General features: G+C 48.1%; 1 protein-coding gene across 2 annotated transcripts in view; it reads right to left on the bottom strand.

Annotated features, from left to right (window-relative positions):
* The window catches only part of DNAJC6 (DnaJ heat shock protein family (Hsp40) member C6), a 100,570-nt gene extending 78,591 nt beyond the window's left edge, over positions 1-21,979 (bottom strand). For both annotated transcript variants that reach the window (XM_073643827.1, XM_073643826.1), the window contains exon 1: positions 21,783-21,979. Coding sequence is in view for 1 of the 2 variants with exons in the window: in XM_073643826.1 (XP_073499927.1) it covers positions 21,783-21,804 (22 nt within the window). In the remaining variant the exon portion in view is untranslated. The remainder of the gene's footprint in view (positions 1-21,782) is intronic.
* Positions 21,980-22,206: the final 227 nt, after the last annotated feature.

Below are 22,206 nucleotides of genomic sequence, written 5' to 3'. Positions count from 1 at the left end.
CTGTGTACAGTTCTGGTCTCCGGTGTATAAGAAAGACATAGCTGAACTAGAGCGGGTGCAGAGAAGAGCGACCAAAGTTATTAGAGGACTGGGGGGTCTGAAATACCAAGACAGGTTATTACACTTGGGGTTATTTACTGTGGAAAAAAGAAGGCTTAGGGGTGATCTTATTACTATGTACAAGTATATGAGGGGACAGTACAAAGACCTTTCTACTGATCTTTTTACTCTGAGGCCTGAGACTGGGACAAGGGGGCATCTTCTACGTCTGGAGGAAAGAAGGTTTAAACATAATCACAGACGGGGATTCTTTACTGTAAGAGCAGTGAGACTATGGAGCTCTCTGCCGCATGATGTTGTAATGAGTGATTCACTATTAAAATTTAAGAAGGGCATGGATGCCTTTCTTGAAAAGTATAATATTACAGGTTATAAATACTAGATTCCTTGATAGGGCGTTGATCCAGGTAACTAGTCTGATTGTCGTATGGAGTCGGGAAGGAATTTTTTTCCCCAATGTGGAGCTTAGTGTTTGCCACATGGTCTTTTTTGCCTTCCTCTGGATCAACAAGTTAGGCTATGGGTTGGACTAGATGGACTTAGTCTTCCTTCAACCTTAAAAACTGTTACTATGTTACTAGAGTGTGATCGGGACACTGGCCAAGGAAGCACACGAGTGGGGAGCACACTTTGGACCCGAAAAGACCTTCCAGTGGCTGCAGAGACTGGTGTACCACCCCTAGCTAAGAGTTGCAGTGGAGAACATCTGCCAGAAGTGCCGGAGTTGTGAGGTGGTGAAAACCCCAGAGCAGCGGGCCCCCGTCCAGACCATTGTGACGGCTGCGCCCTTAGAGGTGTTGATGATCGACTACCTGACCATCGGGCCGGCGCATCTCGGGTATGGACATTGCCTGGTCATGACCGACCACTTCACGAAATTCGCGGTGGTAACTCCGACCAGGGATCAGACAGCTGAATCTGCTGCCCAGGGTATCTGTCGGGACTTCATCAGGGTCTATGGCTGTCCGAAGAGAATTCACTCCGATCAAGGAGCTTGTTTCCAAGGACGGATGATGGAAGAGCTGCACCGGCTATACAAGATCGATAAGTCTAGGACCACCCCTTACCATCCGCAAGGGAATGGGTCCTGTGAACGCTTCAACAGAACTTTGATCCAGATGCTTCTACCTTGGAAGAAGATCGGAAGGTACGCTGGCCGGAGTTTGTGGCAGAGCTGGTGTGGGTCTATAATAACCGGGTACATAATGCCACAGGGTTCACCCCCTACACCCTGCTGTTCGGACAAAAGGGTAGGGAGATCACCGAACTCGAACTAGATCCCGTGGAGGACTGGCCCCGGACGGGCCCATCTACCTGGGTCCGGGAGCATCGGCACCGGTTGCAGACTCTTCGGAGATTGGTGCAGCAGAAGTTTAAGGAACATAGGCACCATGAAACGCCACTTCTTCGGGGGACAGCCCTTAAGTCGGGAGAATGGGTGTTGGTACGGGACAAGAGACCCCCGGGCAAGCTGAGTAGACGGTGGGAGTCGACCCCGTATCGAGTGAAACGGAGAGTTAGTCCTGAAGGACCGGTGTATGAGGTTCAGCCTGAGGGGGAAGAAGCAGCTCCAACTACACTGTGTTCCAAATTATTATGCAAATAATATTTTCTCAGATTTTCCAAAATTACCTATATGAATTGCAGTCATTGTAATTTTCCAGTCAAAGAACTATTAGAGTACAATTGAAAGGTTTTTGTACAAACTGCCTATGATAACAGTATATTTTTAAAAAAATAAAAAACTCAAACTGCACTCAAAATGCATGTTCCAAATTACTATGCACAGCAGAGTTTTCAACCTTTTCATTTTAATAAAGAGTAAAAAAAATGGTCATTTTTTAAATTATAAGCATTAGCAGGTTATTACAAACTGAAATCAAACAGTTTTCAACTCAAAACTTTATTCTAGGTGATGTTACATTTGCACATAGGACAGCTTGTTCGAAAGGAGCTTCTGAACTCTCTCGTCCATTGAATTTGTCAGGTTTTGGATGGTTCCTGCTTCAATTGTTTTGCATGAGGACAGAATACCCTCCCAGAGCTGTTGCTTAGATGTGAACTGCCTCCCGCCATCATAGACACTCCTTTTGATGATGCTCCAGAGGTTCTCAATGGGGTTGAGGTCAGGGGAGCATGGGTGCCACACCATAAGTTTGTCCCCTTTTTTGCCCATAGCAGCCAGAGATGCAGATGTGTTATGTGCAGCATGAGACGGGGCATTATCATGCATGAAAATGATCTTGCTGCGGAATGCACGGTTCTTCTAATTGAACCAAGGAAGGAAGTGCTGTTTGAGAAACTCAACATACATTATGGAGTTCATCTTTACCCCTTCAGGGCCGACAATCTCTCTCCCCATGATTCCAGCCCAAAACATTACTCCACCTCCTCCTTGTTAGCGCCGTAGCCGTGTTTGCATGGGGTGTCCATCAACCAGCCATCCTCCACTCCATCGAGATCATTTCATGCATGATAATGCCCCGTCTCATGCTGCACATAACACATCTGCATCTCTGGCTGCTATGGGCATAAAAGGGGACAAACTTATGGTGTGGCACCCATGCTCCCCTGACCTCAACCCTATTGAGAACCTCTGGAGCATCATCAAAAGGAGTGTCTATGATGGCGGTAGGCAGTTCACATCTAAGCAACAGCTCTGGGAGGGTATTCTGTCCTCACACAAAACAATTGAAGCAGAAACCATCCAAAACCTGACAAATTCAATGGACGAGAGAGTTCAGAAGCTCCTTTCAAACAAGGGGTCCTATGTGCAAATGTAACGTCACCTAGAATAAAGTTTTGAGTTGAAAACTGTTTGATTTCAGTTTGTAATAACCTGCTAATGCTTATAATTTCAAAAATGACCATTTTTTTGTTCGTTATTAAAAAGAAAAGGTTGAAAACTCTGCTGTGCATAATAATTTGGAACATGCATTTTGAGTTTTTTATTTTTTTTAAAAATATACTGTTATCATAGGCAGTTTGTACAAAAACCTTTCAGTTGTACTCTAATAGTTATTTGACTGGAAAATTACAATGACTGCAATTCATATAGGTAATTTGTGAAAATCTGAGAAAATATAATTTGCATAATAATTTGGAACACAGTGTAGAATCGTTCATCGAAGCATGTTACGGCCTTGTTTGTCTAGCGATGAGGAAAAGAAGGAGGAACTCAGCACAAGGACGAGAGATCCCACACCCAGTGCGCCCGTCTACAATGATGAGGAGGAAGAGACTATAGTGGCTGCGATTCCCAGTCTCACATCGCCCACAGCTTCCCACACGAGAGAGGAGGGCCCACAGCTCCGTCAGGCTGGGCCGGGCGAAGTTGGGAACCCCAGCGACTCTCACGTACCCTGCGCTCCAACTGCGTTACGCCGGTCCAAACGATCCACGGCTGGTGTGCCGCCTATCCGCTACAATCAGGATCAGTTCATCTTGCAACGTATCATCCAAGAGGTCAGAGAGTGTGAGCACCTGGTGAAAAAACTCTCGCCTGTGGAATGGCGAGCTCAAAGGGAGCGGAAGTGTAAGAAGGAAGACTTGCCTAGGGACAGGTGCGGAGCTCCGGCGCCAGAACTGCCAGGGTCCTGTCCAGTGTTGCCAGGGGACGGGATAAAGAGTGCACGGGGGACTTCCTGGACAGTGCTGGGGGACAGAGGAGAGGGACGGAAGAGAGGAAGTCAGGTGTCTGGGCTCGCACGAAAGAGACCGTTGGTTGTGGAGAGCAGACCGGCAGTTGGGGAGAAACAGTCTGTCCTGCCGACAACGAGAGAGAGAGAGAGAGAGAGAGACGTGCTGCCCTGTCCTCAGTGAAATAGAGACGTGCTGACCTGTCTGCGGTGATGGACGAACGGGTGACACAGCTTGCCGCAAAACAAGGGGCGTGCGGTCTGTACCGGGCCTACAGAAAGTGATCGTTCAGTTACCTGCATCACCACAGTTTTCCAGACATCTGACGGTGACCTACGGGTGAGGACGCACCCGGGATTAATGATCCTAACGCAGTTTGTTGTACGCCGGAGGAGCTTGCTACGGCTCTTAAAGGAGTCGTGACCGCTGTCGTGTGGTCAAAAGGACTGGGGGTCCAGTGGGTGAGACCCGAGACCGCCCACTGCCGCCAGAAGACGGACACCCTCCGGAGTGAGTGTCTGAAGACGGACGTAGTTATCGCTAAAGGACAGATAAGTGCAAGCCTCCAGTAATCTACCTTCTCTTATTCAGCCTGAACTTTTGGGACTGCGCCGTATTGTTCATACTTTCCGTGTTATAGTTTTTACTGTTTTATTGTTGTGTTACTTAAATTTACATTCCCTGCGTGGAGAAACCAAATCTTGAATTAAACCTCTGCCATACTCTCTGCGTGCGGCATCCGAGCCTTTTAACACAGGCGCCGCCCCAGTGGCTGAAACCGTAACGCTACCGGGAGGAATAAAGTTAATTTCCCACTGGCAGCGGGGGTCTAAGTGCCAGTGCTGGGCAGGTTCAGAACGCTATTAACCTGCAAATTAACTACATATCTGCAGGTTAATAGCATTTTTTCACGTTACAGGTTCCCTTTAATATTAATTGATAAACTTTCGCCTTACTTTTGCAGCGGATTTAGAGCTTTGTGTCAGGAAACTGATCAGCCCAGAACTTTGTATGCAATGGGACGCTATAGTTTCTGTGTAAGCACCTCTTTATACACATACATACATACATATATATATTGACCAACGAATCCTTCTGGTTTTCAGTAGGGAGTAAAGAAGTCACTCATGCACCTTTTTTTCTCTACTGTTAGTGATCGAACACTATAATTCCTGATTAGAGGTAATACACAAGGAAATCGTCTGTAGATTTTTACAGGAGATTACATTATGCCTGTGTGTAATATATATATAATATATAGCTAATAATGAAATATAATTATTTCCGGTCGTTAGGTCATTTCTGGTTATATTGCATTCATAACCAGAAGCACAATAACAGTAACGCTATTATCCAACAAGGGCCGGAAATCTTCAATATATGAAGCAGAAGGATGATGTTTTCAGAACATATAGGGCACAGTTACTTATAGGGTTATTCCAAGTATCAAAAGTTATCCCCTACCCACATGATAGGAGATAACTTACTGGACCCTCAGCGATCCCAAAAAACAGAGCTGTGGATCCTGAGTTCTGCAGAGCCATGTCGTGAATGGAGTGGAGGAGTGCATGCTCGACTTCCCCTCCATTCATTGTCTTCGGGACTGATTGAAGTAGCTGAGTAAAGTATTTCCAGTCCCATATATAATGAATGGAGCGGACGTGGAGCATGCACAGTGTCATAGATAATGCATGGAACAGACTTGGAGCATGCACAGTGTCATAGATAATGCATGGAACAGACGTGGAGCATGCACTGTCCCCTAGATAATGCATGGAGAGGACGTGGAACATGGACATGTAAGGGGGAAGACCGGGGTGTAAGTGCTTTCAGAGCAAGGGATCCGGAACTGCCGGGGCCATACCTCCTGTTGCAGGGGGGAGACAGACTGCGAGCACAGGAGTCATGTGACTGGGAAGTTGGGGGTGTGTCCAGAGACATAGCTGGGAAGTCAGGTGACCAAGGGACTTCTGGTGTGACTGGAGAGAGGAAGAGACGAGGACGTTTTGCGCGGGAAAGCGATGCAGAGTCCTGCGCACGAGAACAGTGTGAGGGGGTCCAGGCTCCTGGCTCGAGTACTGGGAGCAGGAGTCGAGTGCAGTGGACCGGAGGAATCAAGCCCGACTATAGAGATAAGGGACGCAGGGTCCGTGGAGCCGAGGCACGTGAGGTGCTGTGTTATGGACTAGGGGCTCAGCGGGTGAAACCGGAGACCGCCCGCTGCCGCCAGAAGACGGAGCATTGTTTGGGCGGGGAAGCCTGAAGAAATCATCACCTGCATCCGCTGGCGACTGCCTTGTGAGGAGCCAGAGTCAGCTAAGTGTACAAACTAACGTTTACAACCGGTTCGGCTCTGTTACATCTTGTCAGACTGTTAACTGTTAGTTATAGACTTTCACCTGCTATTATCCTTGTTCCCCCCATATTTACCTCATAAACCCCCCCTGTTTATTAACCCCGTATTGGCTGCTCTGTGTTTCTGTGTCACTGCATCTAAAGTACCTGTGTTACACACAGACCCAGGCCCGGCGTCAGCACCCGGCGCAGTGCCAGGGCCCTGAGCAGGCGGGGGAGCCCACTCGCCGTTGGGCACCCCGGCGCGCTATGGGACCCATGAGCGGAGGAAAGCGTCCCCCCCCCCCCTCGCTCAGGGCCCCGGTAGCCGGCACAATACTTACCTCTCCTCGTGCTTCCACAGCAGGTCCCCTCTCTTCCGCGGCTGCTGCACTGTGACATCTCAGGTCAGAGGGCGGTGACGTCTTTCCATGGGGGCATTTTGTGGTGCCCAGTATCCTGCATGGGGCATTTTGTGGTGCCCATCATACTGTATGGAGGACTATTCTGTCGTGCCCATCATACTGTATGGAGGACTATACTGTCCGGTCTGCACTGTGAGGATTCGCCGGGTTTTGAGCTATTGTAGAATTTACAACAGATATCACTCATATAATGTAAGTAGTAAGTGACATCTTTGGCCCTGTACTATATATATATTTCTCTTCGGTATCTGTGCATCGTGGTATGTGTTGAAGGGGCCCACTGAGACTCTTTCGCCCGGGACCCAGAAAAACCTGGAGCCGGCCCTGCATAGACCCATAGATAATGCATGGAGCAGACATGGAGCATGAACTCCTCCACTCAGGACTCTGCAGACTCCAGGTCCTTGGATCAAGAGCTCCATTCTTCTTTTGATTCTGGTAATAATCTTCTAAAACTGCCTTGTGATACATACACCGGCCTTAATCACTTAACTGCTGATTAAAATTAACTGTATTTATAAAGAGGTGCATGCATGCTAATAGATTTGTCATATGTTGGTTAGCCCAAGCAAAACATATGGAAATCAACACCAGCTATAACTATTTATACTATTTTACAGCATAAATTATTTTATATTAATTAGTCTGCCCCTCACACTAAACCCTGCTTAGTTTTAAGAAACGTGGCAAGGGGTAAAAAGTTTCACATTTGTTTACAAGTCTGATGACATAGTTGTGGTACAGGGCGCTTCAGAAGTGTCACCATGTCTTAGATAATTCTTAAAGGAGGAGCTTATAATAGTTAAAAGGGGTTAACCCACAAATTACATAAAAATAAATAAAAACCTCTACAGTCTACAGTAAAAATAATAATAGTAATGGACATGCTGCATAATTTTCCGCAATGATAATCAGCAGCGGAAATTTCTGCAGCATGTGCACAGCACATGCGGATTATCATTGGGGGATCATGGGGCACGTATTACCAAGCGTTTAAGCGTTTTCGCTGCGGAAATTCCTCGGCAAAAACGCATAGTGGGCATGCAGCCTTATAGTACTTTTTACCCCTTTGGTTCATTCCCCTGTAATTTTGATCTATTTAATTTCTGTGGGCGAGAACCACCTGGTCCTATGTGACGAGGAGGAGGCAAAATCTCCCAATAGTGGCAGCCTCTGTTAACCCGTCATCTCCTGTGTTCATCCCCAGACCTGCAAAGAAAATAATCCTGCACATACAACATCACCAATCCCTCTAATGAATAGCTAATGTCCCACCTATCTATCTAAATATCCATCCATCTCGGTCTCTCATATCTATCGACAAGGATTAGCAAACAGACAAAGTACTGATCAAGGAGGAAGCTTTTTTTTTTTTTTTTTGACTATCTAAAAAAACTGACCAGAACCTCCATAGAGTGTGAACAGGTGCAAGCTGCAATGACTGCATAACATACAAAAAAGAACACAGCAGCACTCTGTAAGGGTCCAGATATATGCAAACACTAAATACACGAGATCTAAGCTGCATTGTTGCTAAATAAAAATGTACTTACAAAAATGAAGGTTCTTAGAGCATAAATTGGCCAATTCATGTGAGCTCATCAACTATGACAAGGTGACTTCCCTCTGATGGATACCTATCCTAATACTTATCAAACATGCCTCTTTCAGGCTATAAACCTACAATTTAAATGGGCAGGTAGGAACCAGCACTAATTAAAAGCACCCTTGGGCTGATGGGAGGAGTGCAGAGTCAGAAAGGAGGCAGTCACAACCTCCAATAGTAAACTGTAAAAAAACAAACAAACTGACCTGCATCTCCATATAGTGTGAACAGGTGCAAACTGCAATGACTGCATAACATACAAAAAAGAACACAGCTGCACTCTGTAAGGGCCAAGATATATGCAAACAATAAATGCAGGAGGCTGCGGAGAATGAGGTGTCTGGATTAGGTGAGTATAAGGTTTCTTTATTTTTGGGGGTCTGTAGGGGACCATCATATTATATAGGGTTCTGTTGGGTGGACGATCATACTATATAGGGGTCTGTGGGGTGGACCATCATGCCTATATAGGGAACTGTGGGGTAGACCATTATACTATAGGGATCTGTGATGGACCATTATACTATATAGGGGACTGTTGGGTGGACTATCATACCATATAAGGTGCTATGGATGGGGTCAGATCTAATATTACTGTTATTTGGTCTCAGTATGATTGTAATATCAGTCTTCGTATAGTGATTTTGGTTAAAGGGCTTCTCCAGGCTTGAAGTTAAAGTCTGCAGTCACTATGTGAGGACTCTCTGGTGCCAGGAGTGGCCGGTCATGTAACATCAAGCATGCAATTTGAATTCATGCAGTCCCATGCCATCTAGACTTGCATGGCCTCACTCAATAAAAGTGATTTTAACAAGGCCGAGTACATGTGGCTGGAGGTGTGAAAATCGTATACTTGCAGTCACATGCAGCTCCCAGCACCAGGACTAGAGAATGCTGACAGTCCACGCTGTGAGGAATCAGAAGTCTGCAGTCACATAGACTTTAACCTCAAGCCTGGACAATCCCTTTAACGATCAGTATGGTGGTTTTATCAATACTGTATATGCTGATAATATTTATTTATGGTTTGGTGATATTTGTCTGTTATATTGCTGTTACGGGTCTGGGTGGTGGAACCTCTGTGCTGTGATACAAGGAGGGACCAGAAGGATGTAACTAAGTGCCTACCCGGACCGACCCTGGCTACATGGCAGCTTAATCGACTCCGTGAACCAAGGAGGGACCGGGTAGGTGGACCAGGTGCCACTCTGGGACCGACCTCGTGTGAGAGCATGCGATTCCCACGGGACTGATGGCCGAAGCCGACTGGCACGGCATATGAGCACGGCAGGTAGACAGGCAGGTGATGCAGCTAGGCTTGGCTGGCAGACTAACAAGTAGACTCGGCTGGTAGACGGGCTGGCGGGCACGGCTGGTAGACGGGCTGGCAGACAGCACTGGGACCTGAGAGCTGGAGAAGTGTTTAGTACACAAAACAACAACTTTGCACAGGCACCTACATTTTGGAGGAGGTGCCTTAAATAGGGGCAGTCCTCCTGCCTTTGGCTAGGGACTTTTTAGGATGGCACACACGGCCCCTTTAAGAGGGAGGGAGCTCGCATGCGGCGTGTGCACCCCGGGTAGACGCCACAGGAGAGCCAGCGGGAGGAGCGGGGGATGCCGGACCCGGGTCGCGGCGGTGAGTGGATTGGCGTCTCAGCCGGGCAGGAGGCAGAGACACCGACGCTACAATTGCAATATTATTATTGCATTATTATTATTCAATCTTATATAGCGATATTATTGGTATTATTAGAAATATTAATCTTGTAGTAAATCATGATTTTCCATAGGTAGGGTTATATTAGTAATAGAGATCCCCATCTGGGGCTCGGTCATGAGGGCAGCATGGGCCTGTGTGTTTTCAAATGCCAGGGCTGAATTTCAGTCACAGTCCGTCCCTGGACTATGGACTATACAGGTGTATTCCCAGCTAATATATTACTATCCAGCCTATTATCTTTGTCTTTGGGTCAGCTTGGGATTATGGCTATATTGGTAGGTGTGAACTTATGCCTCCTTGATACCTTTATGCATTCAGCAGTAAGACTACATAAATTGTATACACTATGTTACAGGTCCGGGTGGTGGAACCTCTGTGCTTCGGTGCAAGGAGGGACCAGAGGGGCGTGACTAAGTGCCTACTCAGCCTGACCAATGTCGCACGGCGGCTCAATCGACTCCGTGAACCAGGGAGGGACCGAGCAGGTGAACCAGGTGCCACTCTGGGACCGACCTTGTGTGAGAGCAGGTGACTCCCACGGGTCAGATGGCAGGAACTGACCGGTACAGCGGATGAGCACGGCAGGAAGGCTGACTGGTGGACCGGGTAGATAAGCAGGCTGGTTCGGCAGATAGCCAGACGGGTGCTCCGGGTAGGCAGGCTGGCGGGCACTACAGGTAACAGACGGGTGCTTCCAGGTAAGCAGGCTGGTGGGCACGGCCGGTAACTGGCAGGCAGACTGGCGAGCCGGACTGACAGGCAGACTGGCGAGCCGGACTGACAGGCAGACTGGCGGGCAGGACTGACAGGCAGACTGGCGGGCAGGAATGACAGGCAGACTGGCGGGCAGGACTGACAGGCAGAGGGACCTGAGGGCTGAAGCAAGTGTTAGCACAATTAACAACAACCTTGCACAGGGGCCTCCATTTTGGAGGAGGTGCCTAATATAGGAGAAGTCCTCCAGCCATTGGCGGGGACTCTTTAGGACGGCGCGCGTGGCCCCTTTAAGAGGGAGGGAGCATGCGCGTGTAATGCAGGTGCCGGAATGCAACGCACAGAGACACAAGGCGAGAACAGTCAGAGATGAATATAAACAGTTATATACTGTGTATATATATATATATATATAAACAGGTATTCTGAACAAGGGATTGGCAACAAGGGTAATGAACAATAATTTGAAATATTAGCAAAATACGAAGTCTCTCAAAGTAAGGTGGTGCCCTCAATCATGGGAGACACCACGTGAGTTCTTTAACTGTGCATATGGCCCTAGCGGGGGTCACCGGTTATTCCCGCTAGGCTGAAAGTCTTTTCTGGATAAATTCAATTAGATCACGTTGAGCTTCTTTAGCCCCAACCGTTCCCCTCCCAACCTGAGTACCTAAACCCAATTGGCCCCGGTACCGTGAGTGAACAGTAGAAGTGATGGCCCTGTTCACGTATGCAGCTCCTCTGCCTTCACTGGCGTGACTTTCCTGAGGCAGCCGTCTCTCAACTCCTCTCTTCTTGGCTGTTGGAGGCAATCTCTCAAGCCTTGGGTAGGGGGGTCCAGACCTCGTCTGTCGGCGGACAACGTTGGGTTCCGCGAACTCACTCAGCACCGCAAGCAGGTTCCGAGTCTCCTCAGCAGGCACAGCACTCGGGTCACATCTGTGAGGGATCCGGAGCTCTTCCACCGGCGCCCGGCTGTTGCACCTCATAGGCCTCTGGCCTAGGCCTGCTACGCGGGGCTGCTCAGCACGCAGGGAACACGTCTGCTGCTTGGCGCCAAAACCTGCTCAGGCTTGGCGCGCTGGCCTCTTATCTCCCGGAACTCCTTCCTGGAAGTCACCTGATCGGGTCCAGCATCTAAATCTGCTCTCTTCAACTTCCCTTGCATATCTTGGTTCCGCTTGACTGTGTCTGGCCAGCAGATGGCAGTCTCTCTCAATCTTTGAAACATCATGTAGGAGTTCTCTTAAAGGTTCTCTCGCCTCTACTACACGTGCGCTAAGCACAGTGCCCGGGAAGCTGTGCGCGGTGCACGCTACAGCAGCACGGGTGCGGGAGGACGCCGGACATAGACCGTGGCGGTGAGGGGAACGGCGTCTCTGCCGACAGGAGGCAGAGACGCCGATGCTACACACTATTGGCCTAGATGGCCATAAATGTCTGCCTTGATACGGGGCAAAAGCTTATGACACTCTAATTCTAACATGAGGGTGTGGCACCCCAGGAGTCCGGTTGCCACAGTGGCATTGCCTCCCTCACAAGGGGGTGATGCCATGCCTGGAAGCAAGGAGGGGTCCCCTAATCAGGTTTTGCTACCATGCAACACTTTCCTTGCTCCAGACCAGCAAGGGGAGCTCCTCCCCTTAGCAACTGGAATCTGGAGGCGGGGTTAGTTAGAGTTAGTGAGAGGAGTTGAATACAGGACAGCGACGAGGAAAGACCTGAGGAGTGGAGCTGCACGGCAGTTCACCCCAGAGGGAAGCGCAGAAGAACAGGACACCGGAGTCCGAGGTTGTGGGGCACCAAAAGCCCAGCAGCAGAAACCGGAGGGCAGGAGACTGCAGGACTCCTGGCCCCATCAGACCCCCAGAGACTCAGCAGCACATAGGGCCCAGCACCACCACGTGGGAGCGACACTCCAGGAAGGCCCGAGCTGCCTGCCATACGGGTGAGCACAAAGACGTTTTACTCAGGGACGAGGGCCGCAGCATAGCTATACGCAACAGGGCCAAAGAGATTAGCGCAGAGGGAAGGCCTCCAACTACACCTGGCTAGGTGGATCCCCCAACTTGCTTACAGGCCGCCCGGACCTCTACTACCTGCTAGTACTCGTGCCCCGGTCTGCCTAACCACCGCAAGTAAAGATAAAAGGAAACCGCCATTAAGTTGTGGACTGATTATTAACTGCGCCATCCTCTGCACTACACCGCACAGCAACATCTATAAAATCACAACTTCCTGCTCTGGAGCTGAGCTCTGCCTGTGGAGAGCTGAACCAACTCTGCTGCACTAACAACGGCTCCAGAGGTTCTGCACCGCAGCGGCGGCTCCATATAGCCGCATACCACAGGTGGTGCCACGGACTGTATATAAAAACTATAAATCACCTGTAAATATCTCCTTTTATTGACCGCCCTGGGTCACGAACCGGGTCACCGCCACTGTGACATCTCCCCTAGTAACGACCGGCCCGGCACCGAGTACCCCACGGCCCAGGGGGTGCGTCAAGGGCACAGGGATTTTTGTTTTCTGACCTTTCAATGACATGACCCTCAGTAGTTCCCTATGAAAACAAGGGTGCCATGCAGGATTATACCATAATTGGACAAGACATGATGGAGAATAGAATACTGGAGAAAAAAAATGTAGTTTAGGCAATCCATTCTTGTAGTTGTTTCATTCTGCCACCTCCGATAATAAGTAACACAGTAATAACTGTTGCTGCCTCCTTGGGCCAGTCTCCTTCACCCATTATTAATTCTATCCTTCCATGTTAAAGAAGCACTCCCATCAAAGTTTTTATCCTCTTAGTATATTGTAATAATCATATTATACAGCACTCTTTTCTCTGCTCTATATAAAAAAACAGGAAGTCTCTTGTCCTTGCAAAAATCATCCACCTCTTCAACCCAGCTGCTCCACTCCTCTATCCCCTTTGCCATAGACTTTTGCAGTGATGACTCATGACTTGTGCAGAGAAAATTGACCTCCTGTTTCTACATAGAATTTAGAAGGATTCAGCTAGTTAATTTTTAATTATGTGATGTCATAGACCTAATGGAAAACAGAAGAAATAACTGAGTGGAAAGGCAAAATGAGCAACTGTACACAGTGCTATGTAATATGATGACTGCAATATAGTAAGAGGATACAAACTTTGATGGGAGGAGGAGTGCTTCTTTAACAATCAGACACCCTACCATTATCTATTACCATGGATGACAAATAAGTCAAAGCTTTGCACCAGTGTGAAGCACCCATCTAGTCCTGGGTGTTTGATCTTCAGGATTAATCTCCTGGAATTATGGAACTAATAGTCCAGTAAACCCAATGGTCCATAATCTTTAAAATAGCAGCCTACTAGAATTTATCTGTATATTCTAAAAATGTACCCATAATAAGAGCTCCAGAGAGTAGGATAAGCAAAAAATAACTTCCTATTCTATCATAGGAATTCTGATAGACTAATAAATTAAGGGTGAACCAAAACGCAAACCATCCGGACTACTGCAATCCTAGAGTCTATCTATGTAGCATTCCTTCTTATACCCTGCATCTCTTTGTCTGGAAAATACTGCATTGGTTAATTATCTACTGATAAAATAAACCCAAGCACAAAGATAAATGTGCCGGACATAAAAAATCCTGGAAATGTAACATTCCTTATTATTTTGTCCAGCCATAGTAACTCCTGTTTGGCTGCAACATCAGCACTTAGCATGGCAATTGGATTGATGCTGTGATGTACCACCCATGGCGGCAGGCCACGCCACTACTATGGGGCACACGCAGTAGCCGGCTGCTGCAGCTACCATGTGTGCCCGCTGCTAAAGGGACATGAATATTCCCTCTTCTCCACTCCTATGTGCGTGGAGAAGAGGGAATATTCATTCTCTTTAGTAGCAGGCACAGAGGAGCGCTGAGCCGCAGCTCCTTCTGACAATGCCCACTACTAAACAGAATGCATATACATACTTCTCCACGCACATAGTTCCGGTGTGGAGAGGTGTGAATGTGCTGGCTGCAGCAGCTCACCTCCGCGTCTGATAGCACGCGCTGCTCAGATGCCAACATGAGCTGCTGGCAGACAGGACGCAGCGCTGGAGCAGAGGTGTGGAAGGAAGGTGAGTATAAGTGTTTATTTTTTTATGTGTAAAGTGATTGGGACACACATGCCAGGATTGGGGGATGAGGGGGCCACACATACCAGGATTGGGGGATGAGGGGGCCACACATATCAGGATTGGGGGATGAGGGGACCACACATACCAGGATTGGGAGGATGAGGAGGCCCACACATACCAGGATTGGGGGATGAGGGGAGCCATGTATACCAGGATTGAGGGATGAGGGGGCCACGCATACCAGGATTGGGGATGAGGGGGCCACGCATACCAGGATTGGGGATGAGGGGTGCCACACATACCAGGATTGGGGGATGAAGGGGCCACGCATACCAGGATTGGTGGATGAGGGGGCCATGCATACCAGGATTGGGGGTGAGGGGGGCCCACACATACCAAGATTGGGGGATGAGGGAGCCACACATACCATAATTGGGGGATGAGGAGGCCATACATACCAGGATTGGGGGATGACGGGGTGCCACACATACCAGGATTAGGGGATTAGGGGCCTATGCATACCAGGATTGGGGGATGAGGGGGTCATGCATACCAGGATTGGGGGATGAGGGGGCCATGCATACCAGGATTGGGGGTGAGAGGGGCCCACACATACCAAGATTGGGGGATGAGGGAGCCACACATACCATAATTGGGGGATGAGGAGGCCATACATACCAGGATTGGGGGATGACGGGGTGCCACACATACCAGGATTAGGGGATTAGGGGCCTATGCATACCAGGATTGGGGGATGAGGAGGTTATGCATACCAGGATTGGGGGATGAGGGGGCCATGCATACCAGGGTTGGGGGATGAGGAGGATCATACATACCAGGATTGGGGGATGAGGCGGCTCATACATACCAGGATTGGGGGATGAGGCGGCTCATACATACCAGGATTGGGGGATGAGGGGGGCCATGCATATCAGGATTGGGGGATGAGGGGGGCCACGCATACCAGGATTGGGGGATGAGGAGGCCCATGCCTACCAGGATTGGGGGATGAGGAGGCCCATGCATACCAGGATTGGGGGATGAGGGGGGCCATGCATACCAGGATTGGGGGAGGAGGGGGGCCATGCATACCAGGATTGGGGGATGATGGGGGCCACGCATACCAGGATTGGGGGATGAGGAGGCCCATGCATACCAGGATTGGGGGATGAGGAGGCCCATGCATACCAGGATTGGGGGATGAGGAGGCCCATACATACCAGGATTGGGGGATGAGGGGGCCACGCATACCAGGATTGGGGGATGAGGGGGCCACGCGTACCAGGATTGGGGGATGAGGGGGCCACGCGTACCAGGATTGGGGGATGAGGGGGCCACGCGTACCAGGATTGGGGGATGAGGGGGCCACGCGTACCAGGATTGGGGGATGAGGGGGCCACGCGTACCAGGATTGGGGGATGAGGGGGCCACGCGTACCAGGATTGGGGGATGAGGGGGCCACGCGTACCAGGATTGGGGGATGAGGGGGCCACGCGTACCAGGATTGGGGGATGAAGGGTGCCATACATGCCAGGATTGAGAGATGAGGGGTGCCATACATACCGGGATTGGGAGATGAGGGGTGCCATACATACCAGGATTGGGGGATGAAGGGTGCCATGCATACCAGGATTGGGGGGTGAGGGGTGCCATACATGCCAGGATTTGTGGATGAGGGGTGCCATCATAGGCGGATTATAATGAGGACAATCTGGGCTACCGCCCGGGACCCTAGGCTCCGGGACGGGGCCCATGGTCCTAAAAGTAATTGCCCTCATTAAAACCCGCAGTGCACAGGACCGCCGCGGCCGCAGCTCCTTTAAGTAATGCAGAACGCGTGCACTTGCAGCATGACTTTCAGCAGGACGTACCTAGCATGCAGAGCGCAGGCACTACTGCTAAAGCCATGCCTACTATCTGGTCTGCTGGGGAGAAGCTTGTCAGCTCTTTCGGCTCCAGCGCAGCCTGAAGACTGAGAGACAAGCTGCTGTGCCTGTCTGGCTGGCAGGTCTCCCTCCTAAAGCCTCTTGTAAAGCTGCTGCCTGCACTGGGTCTACCAGTTAAGTATGTATAATGTGGCAGTAGCGTTATGTATAATGTATTTAATGCCCATTATTGTAGTTTTTAAAATGTGTATAATATGTGGGAGATGGGAGTGGACTGAAATTACATGGAGCAAATGCCCCTGCAGTTTGGAAATTTTGCTTGCATCATGTATTTATATACATACCTGATACAAGCAAAGTTTCCAAGTTGGAGGGGCACACAGTGTGCAGGGGCATTTGACATGGTGCTAGCACAGTTTCCAAGGTGGAGGGCACAGTGTGCAGGGGCATTTGCTCCATGTAGTTTCAGTCTACTCCCATCCCCCACATTTTATACACAACAATAAAAGACCCCTTGCCCTTAGATACAGATCGCCGCTGCAAATTCTGCTTCCATGCATTCATACTACTGTCACTATTTCATGGTCTTCAGTCACATAGCGTGGCTGCAGATTAATGTTATAAAACCAGTCAAGCCCTTTAAGGCTCTGTGCCCACGATTCGGATGTAGCAGCGCTTTGAACATGGCATATTTTTGCTGCTTCCAAAACGCTGCGTTGTATTGAACAAGGGTAAATTCACATGTGTTCACTGGACCTTGCAGATTTACCGCATTCAATACTTTCTAGTGGTCAAATTTCTGTTGCGGAGACTAGTGACTCCGCAAGAGAAATTGACATACTGCAGTCCTGAAAGACGCGCCGCATGTCCATGTCCGCGGGTGATCCGCAGCCTCAGATTTTTTTAGAAATGCTGTAACATCTGGACGCTGCGGGTTTGACGCTGTATTAATACACAGCGTCAAAACCACAGAAAATCCTGATCGTGGTAACGTACCCTAAAGGGAATCTGTCTAGTAAAATAACGCTATTAACCTGCAGATATGGGGTTAATCTGCAGGCTAATAGCCTTCTGAAGTCATGCGGCCACTGCACTAAGGCTATACTTCGAACGCAGCGTATTTTCGCTGCATCCGATCACGCATGTACAGTGCTGGCCAAAAGTATTGGCACCCCTGCAATTCTGTCAGATAATACTCAGTTTCTTCCTGAAAATGATTGCAATCACAAATTCTTTGGTATTATTCTCTTCATTTAATTTGTCTTCAATGAAAAAACACAAAAAGAATTGTCCTAAAGCCAAATTGGATATAATTCCACACCAAACCTAAAAAAGGGGGTGGACAAAAGTATTGGCACCCTTTGAAAAATCATGTGATGCTTCTCTAATTCATGTAATTAACAGCACCTGTAACTTACCTGTGGCACCTAACTGGTGTTGGCAATAACTAAATCACACTTGCAGCCAGTTAACATGGATTAAAGTTGACTCAACCTCTGTCCTGTGTCCTTGTGTGTACCACATTGAGCATGGAGAAAAGAAAGAAGAAAAAAGAACTGTCTGAGGACTTGAGAAACCAAATTGTGAGGAAGCATGAGCAATCTCAAGGCTACAAGTCCATCTCCAAAGACCTGAATGTTCTTGTGTCTTCCGTGCACAGTGTCATCAAGAAGTGTAAAGCCCATGGCACTCTGGCTAACCTCCTTAGATGTGGACGGAAAAGAAAAATTGACGAGAGATTTCAACGCAAGATTGTGCGGATGGTGGATAAAGAACCTCGACTAACAATCAAACAAGTTCAAGCTGCCCTGCAGTCCGAGGGTACAACAGTGTCAACCCGTACTATCTGTCGACGTCTGAATGAAAAGGGACTGTATGGTAGGATACCCAGGAAGACCTCACTTCTTACCCCGAGACATAAAAAAGCCAGGCTGGAGTTTGCCAAAACTTACCTGAGAAAGCCTAAAACTTTTTGGAAGAATGTTCTCTGGTCAGATGAGACAAAAGTAGAGCTTTTTGGGAAAAAGCATCAACATAGAGTGTACAGGAAAAAAAAAGAGGCATTCAAAGAAAAGAACAGGGTCCCTACAGTCAAACATGGTGGAGGTTCCCTGATGTTTTGGGGTTGCTTTGCTGCCTCTGGCACTGGACTGCTTGACCGTGTACATGGCATTATGAAGTCTGAAGACTACCAACAAATTTTGCAGCATAATGTAGGGCCCAGTGTGAGAAAGCTGGGTCTCCCTCAGAGGTCATGGGTCTTCCAGCAGGACAATGACCCAAAACACACTTCCAAAAGCACTATAAAATGGTTTTAGAGAAAGCACTGGAGACTTCTAAGGTGGCCAGCAATGAGTCCAGACCTGAATCCCATAGAACACCATGTGGAGAGATCTCAAAATGGCAGTTTGGAGAAGGCACCCTTCAAATATCAGGGACCTGGAGCAGTTTGCCAAAGAAGAATGGTCTACAATTCCAGCAGAGCATTGTAAGAAACTCATTGATGGTTACCGGAAGCGGTTGTTCGCAGTTATTTTGGCTAAAGGTTGTGCAACCAAGTATTAGGCTGAGGGTGCCAATACTTTTGTCTGGCCCTTTTTTGGAGTTTTGTTTGAAATGATCAATGATTTGATTTTTGCTTCATTCTCTTTTGTGTTTTTTCCTTGCAAGCAAATTAAATGAAGAGAATAGTACCAAAGAATTTGTGATTGCAATGATTTTCAGGAAGAAACTGAGTATTATCTCACAGAATTGCAGGGGTGCCAATACTTTTGGCCAGCACTGTAAATCTGCATCCTATACATTGTATTGGGGACATTTCTGTTGCGGAGAATATTGTCTCCGCAGCAGAAATTAACATGCTGCAGCTCATAAACCCACGCCATGGGTGAGATTACGAGCGGCAAATTGAAGCACAGGGGGCATGGGATTTCAATAAATCCATCCACTGTTCTTGTAATGTACAACGCAGCGGTTTGGACGCAGCGCAGGTGAGCGCCCCTGCCCTGACTGACTGCCGGCTCTAATGCTGAGCAGCTGTCAGTGCCGGGGCGCGGTTACAGCCAGAATCTGTCTCTCGCAGCCGTGGATGGAGCTGAGCTCCAGCAGCTGCTAACTCCTTAAAGAGGTTTTTCTCTACTTGGACAGCCCCGTCTCAATGCCTATGTTTTCCCCTTGTAAAATAACAACACTTATACTCACTGTTGTCACCATATCAATGGTACTGTTGGTACGGTACCAGCAGTTAGTATGTATTATTTTATAAGGGGGAAGCATACAGATGGAGATGGGTTTGTCCGAGTAGTGGACAACCCCTTTAAAAGGAACCTACCATGTCGGATAACACTAGTAACCTGCAGATGTAGGGTTAATCTGCAGGGTAATAGTGTTAGAAAGGTGCCCAACCTCTGTACTGAAAGTGCAGCTCACGGGAACAAAATGGACTTTATTCATCCCAGGAACTGCCTGCTTTCAGTCACACTGGTGTGTATGAAGCGTCTACAGTTGCCGTTCACAGCACCGTGAGTGGCTGCAATAAGCACGTCCTGGTACTTTGACTGACAGCTCCCGGTGCATCATTAAAATAGTGCATCGATACAATAGGGTCATTATACTGTGCATGTGGAGGCTAATGTGGAGGAATGCACCATGGGGCCATCATACTATTTGGAGGGCTAGTGCTGGCCATTATACTGTATGGAGGGCTGTGTGGGAGTCACAGTTGGGGGATTATACTGTGTTAGGGTACCATACTTTGCCCTGCTGGGAGTTGAGGTGGGGTAAAGTGGGGTCAGTATCACTGTGTTGGGGTCACCATGCTTTTCCGGGGGAGGTGGGTACAGTAGAGCTGTAGGGTCATTATACTGTGCATGTGGAGGAATTCACCATGGGGGTATCATACTGTGTTTGGGGGGGCACTTTTATTGGCATCATATTTCATGGGGACAATAAAAGAGGAATCTAGGACTTCAGCAGGAGGAAAATTACTATGTAAAGGCTGGAAAGTAGTGAGATCTGCTCTTCTGAAAAATATTTGTTTATTTTTTTTTTTTGGGGGGGGGGGGTCCAATTAGAGCTTCTGCTATGGGGCCCCATGATTTCTGTGTATGCCCCTGGATTGATGAAATATTTGTATAATCAAATAAGTAACCAAAATGCAGAGGTAGAAGTGTTTCGGACCACCAGACGCCGGGCAGTAGGAATCTAGGATTATAACCGAGCTTCCTGAAAATATTCCTTCCAAATAGTCTAGAGAATCTGCTGCCTGGAACAGAATTTTGCTTTCTATTAATGCGTGTTTCACCCAAGTGACTGCCTTCATCTTCTTTCTAGTGACATTGAAATGAAGAGCTCTATAAATGCAACGTGTCATTGATTTCTTTCTATTTTTCCTCTCTGAGCGCTCACCACAACGTATCGCAGAGACGCCGCCAATCAGATGTGATAGCATTGCAGCCTGACATATAGGCTGAGAGTGTATGGGGGGGTGGGGGGTAATTTCTCATTTTGGAGAGGGATTGTGATAGACTGCATTTTTTGTGTGACACGCTGCTCTCTTTATAGAAGCATTTAGATGGAGAAAGCATATACGGGGACTTTAAAAAAACAAAAAGAAGTGGAGTCAGCAGATACCGGCGGCTTCCTGGGGTCTTTCTATATAATGCAGCTGCTCAAGGACAACATCCAACCTTTACATAATGACATAAAAAACACATAGAACAAAACCAGGCTTTACAATCCCCTATGGATATGGATATAGCACATCCCTGTCCTCAGCAGCCGAAAGGAAGATGGAGTCCGTTTTACAGACCCAAGGAAGCGTCTTGATGCATTAACTCCTTCACTGCTGTACAGACACTACAAGCCGGAAACATTGTGATTGTCCTACACGTGTACAGATGATTCCTTACTTTTTATTTTACCATATTCCTGATTTTTTTTCTGTCTTCCCATTTTTTCCACCATTCCACATCTTTCCCACCCTCTCATGTTTTTAGCGAGCGCTGTATCCAAAAGTGATCTCTCTCTGCTCGCTTTGTGGGTGGATGTGAATAGTGCTGTAATCGAATATGGATTATTGTAAAGTGTATTATTTGATGCATTGTATAGTATGTGGGATACATAAACACACATCATCATCTGCACAGATCAGATCCTTCGCCTCCATTGATCTCCCTGCAATCTGATGATGCTCAGCAGGAATGATGAATGATGCAGATGAAGCCCATTGCCCTGTATTCCCCATGATCTGTATATAAGGAGAGTCCTTACCTTGCTGTGCAGATTCTTTCATTTTCTATGCGGAGAATATAAGGCTTCTGTCTCCAGCTGCTTTTGGGAATGCCAAGTTTTGATTTGTCATTCACAGGCAGTCAAAGGTCACCGGAGTGCTATGTCCATGGACTGGGCTACTGATGTGTGACTATTGCAAGCATTTGCGTTTTGTGCTGTGGTTGGTTTGTGTGGATTTAAGGGAAGGCTTAGCAACCTGTCTTCGAGACTCGCTCTAAAACATGGCATGGATTCATCCACGTCCCGCACCTTCCTAGCAGATTTCCCAGATCTTCACCCAGTAAATCACGTTCAATTCCCATTGTCCCTAAAACAGAACATTGTGTTAAAAAGGATTGAGTAGACTGGCGTTATACAAAAGACTGCAGTAACCCCTGAGCTGTTTCCACATGGAAAGCCCTTT

Source organism: Phyllobates terribilis, unplaced genomic scaffold (genome assembly GCF_046119375.1).
Source record: "Phyllobates terribilis strain yellow unplaced genomic scaffold, ASM4611937v1 Scaffold_8__6_contigs__length_399053987, whole genome shotgun sequence".
Lineage (NCBI taxonomy): Eukaryota > Metazoa > Chordata > Amphibia > Anura > Dendrobatidae > Phyllobates > Phyllobates terribilis.
Note: the sequence above shows the minus strand (reverse complement) of the source record. Positions and strands in the feature narration are given on the sequence as shown.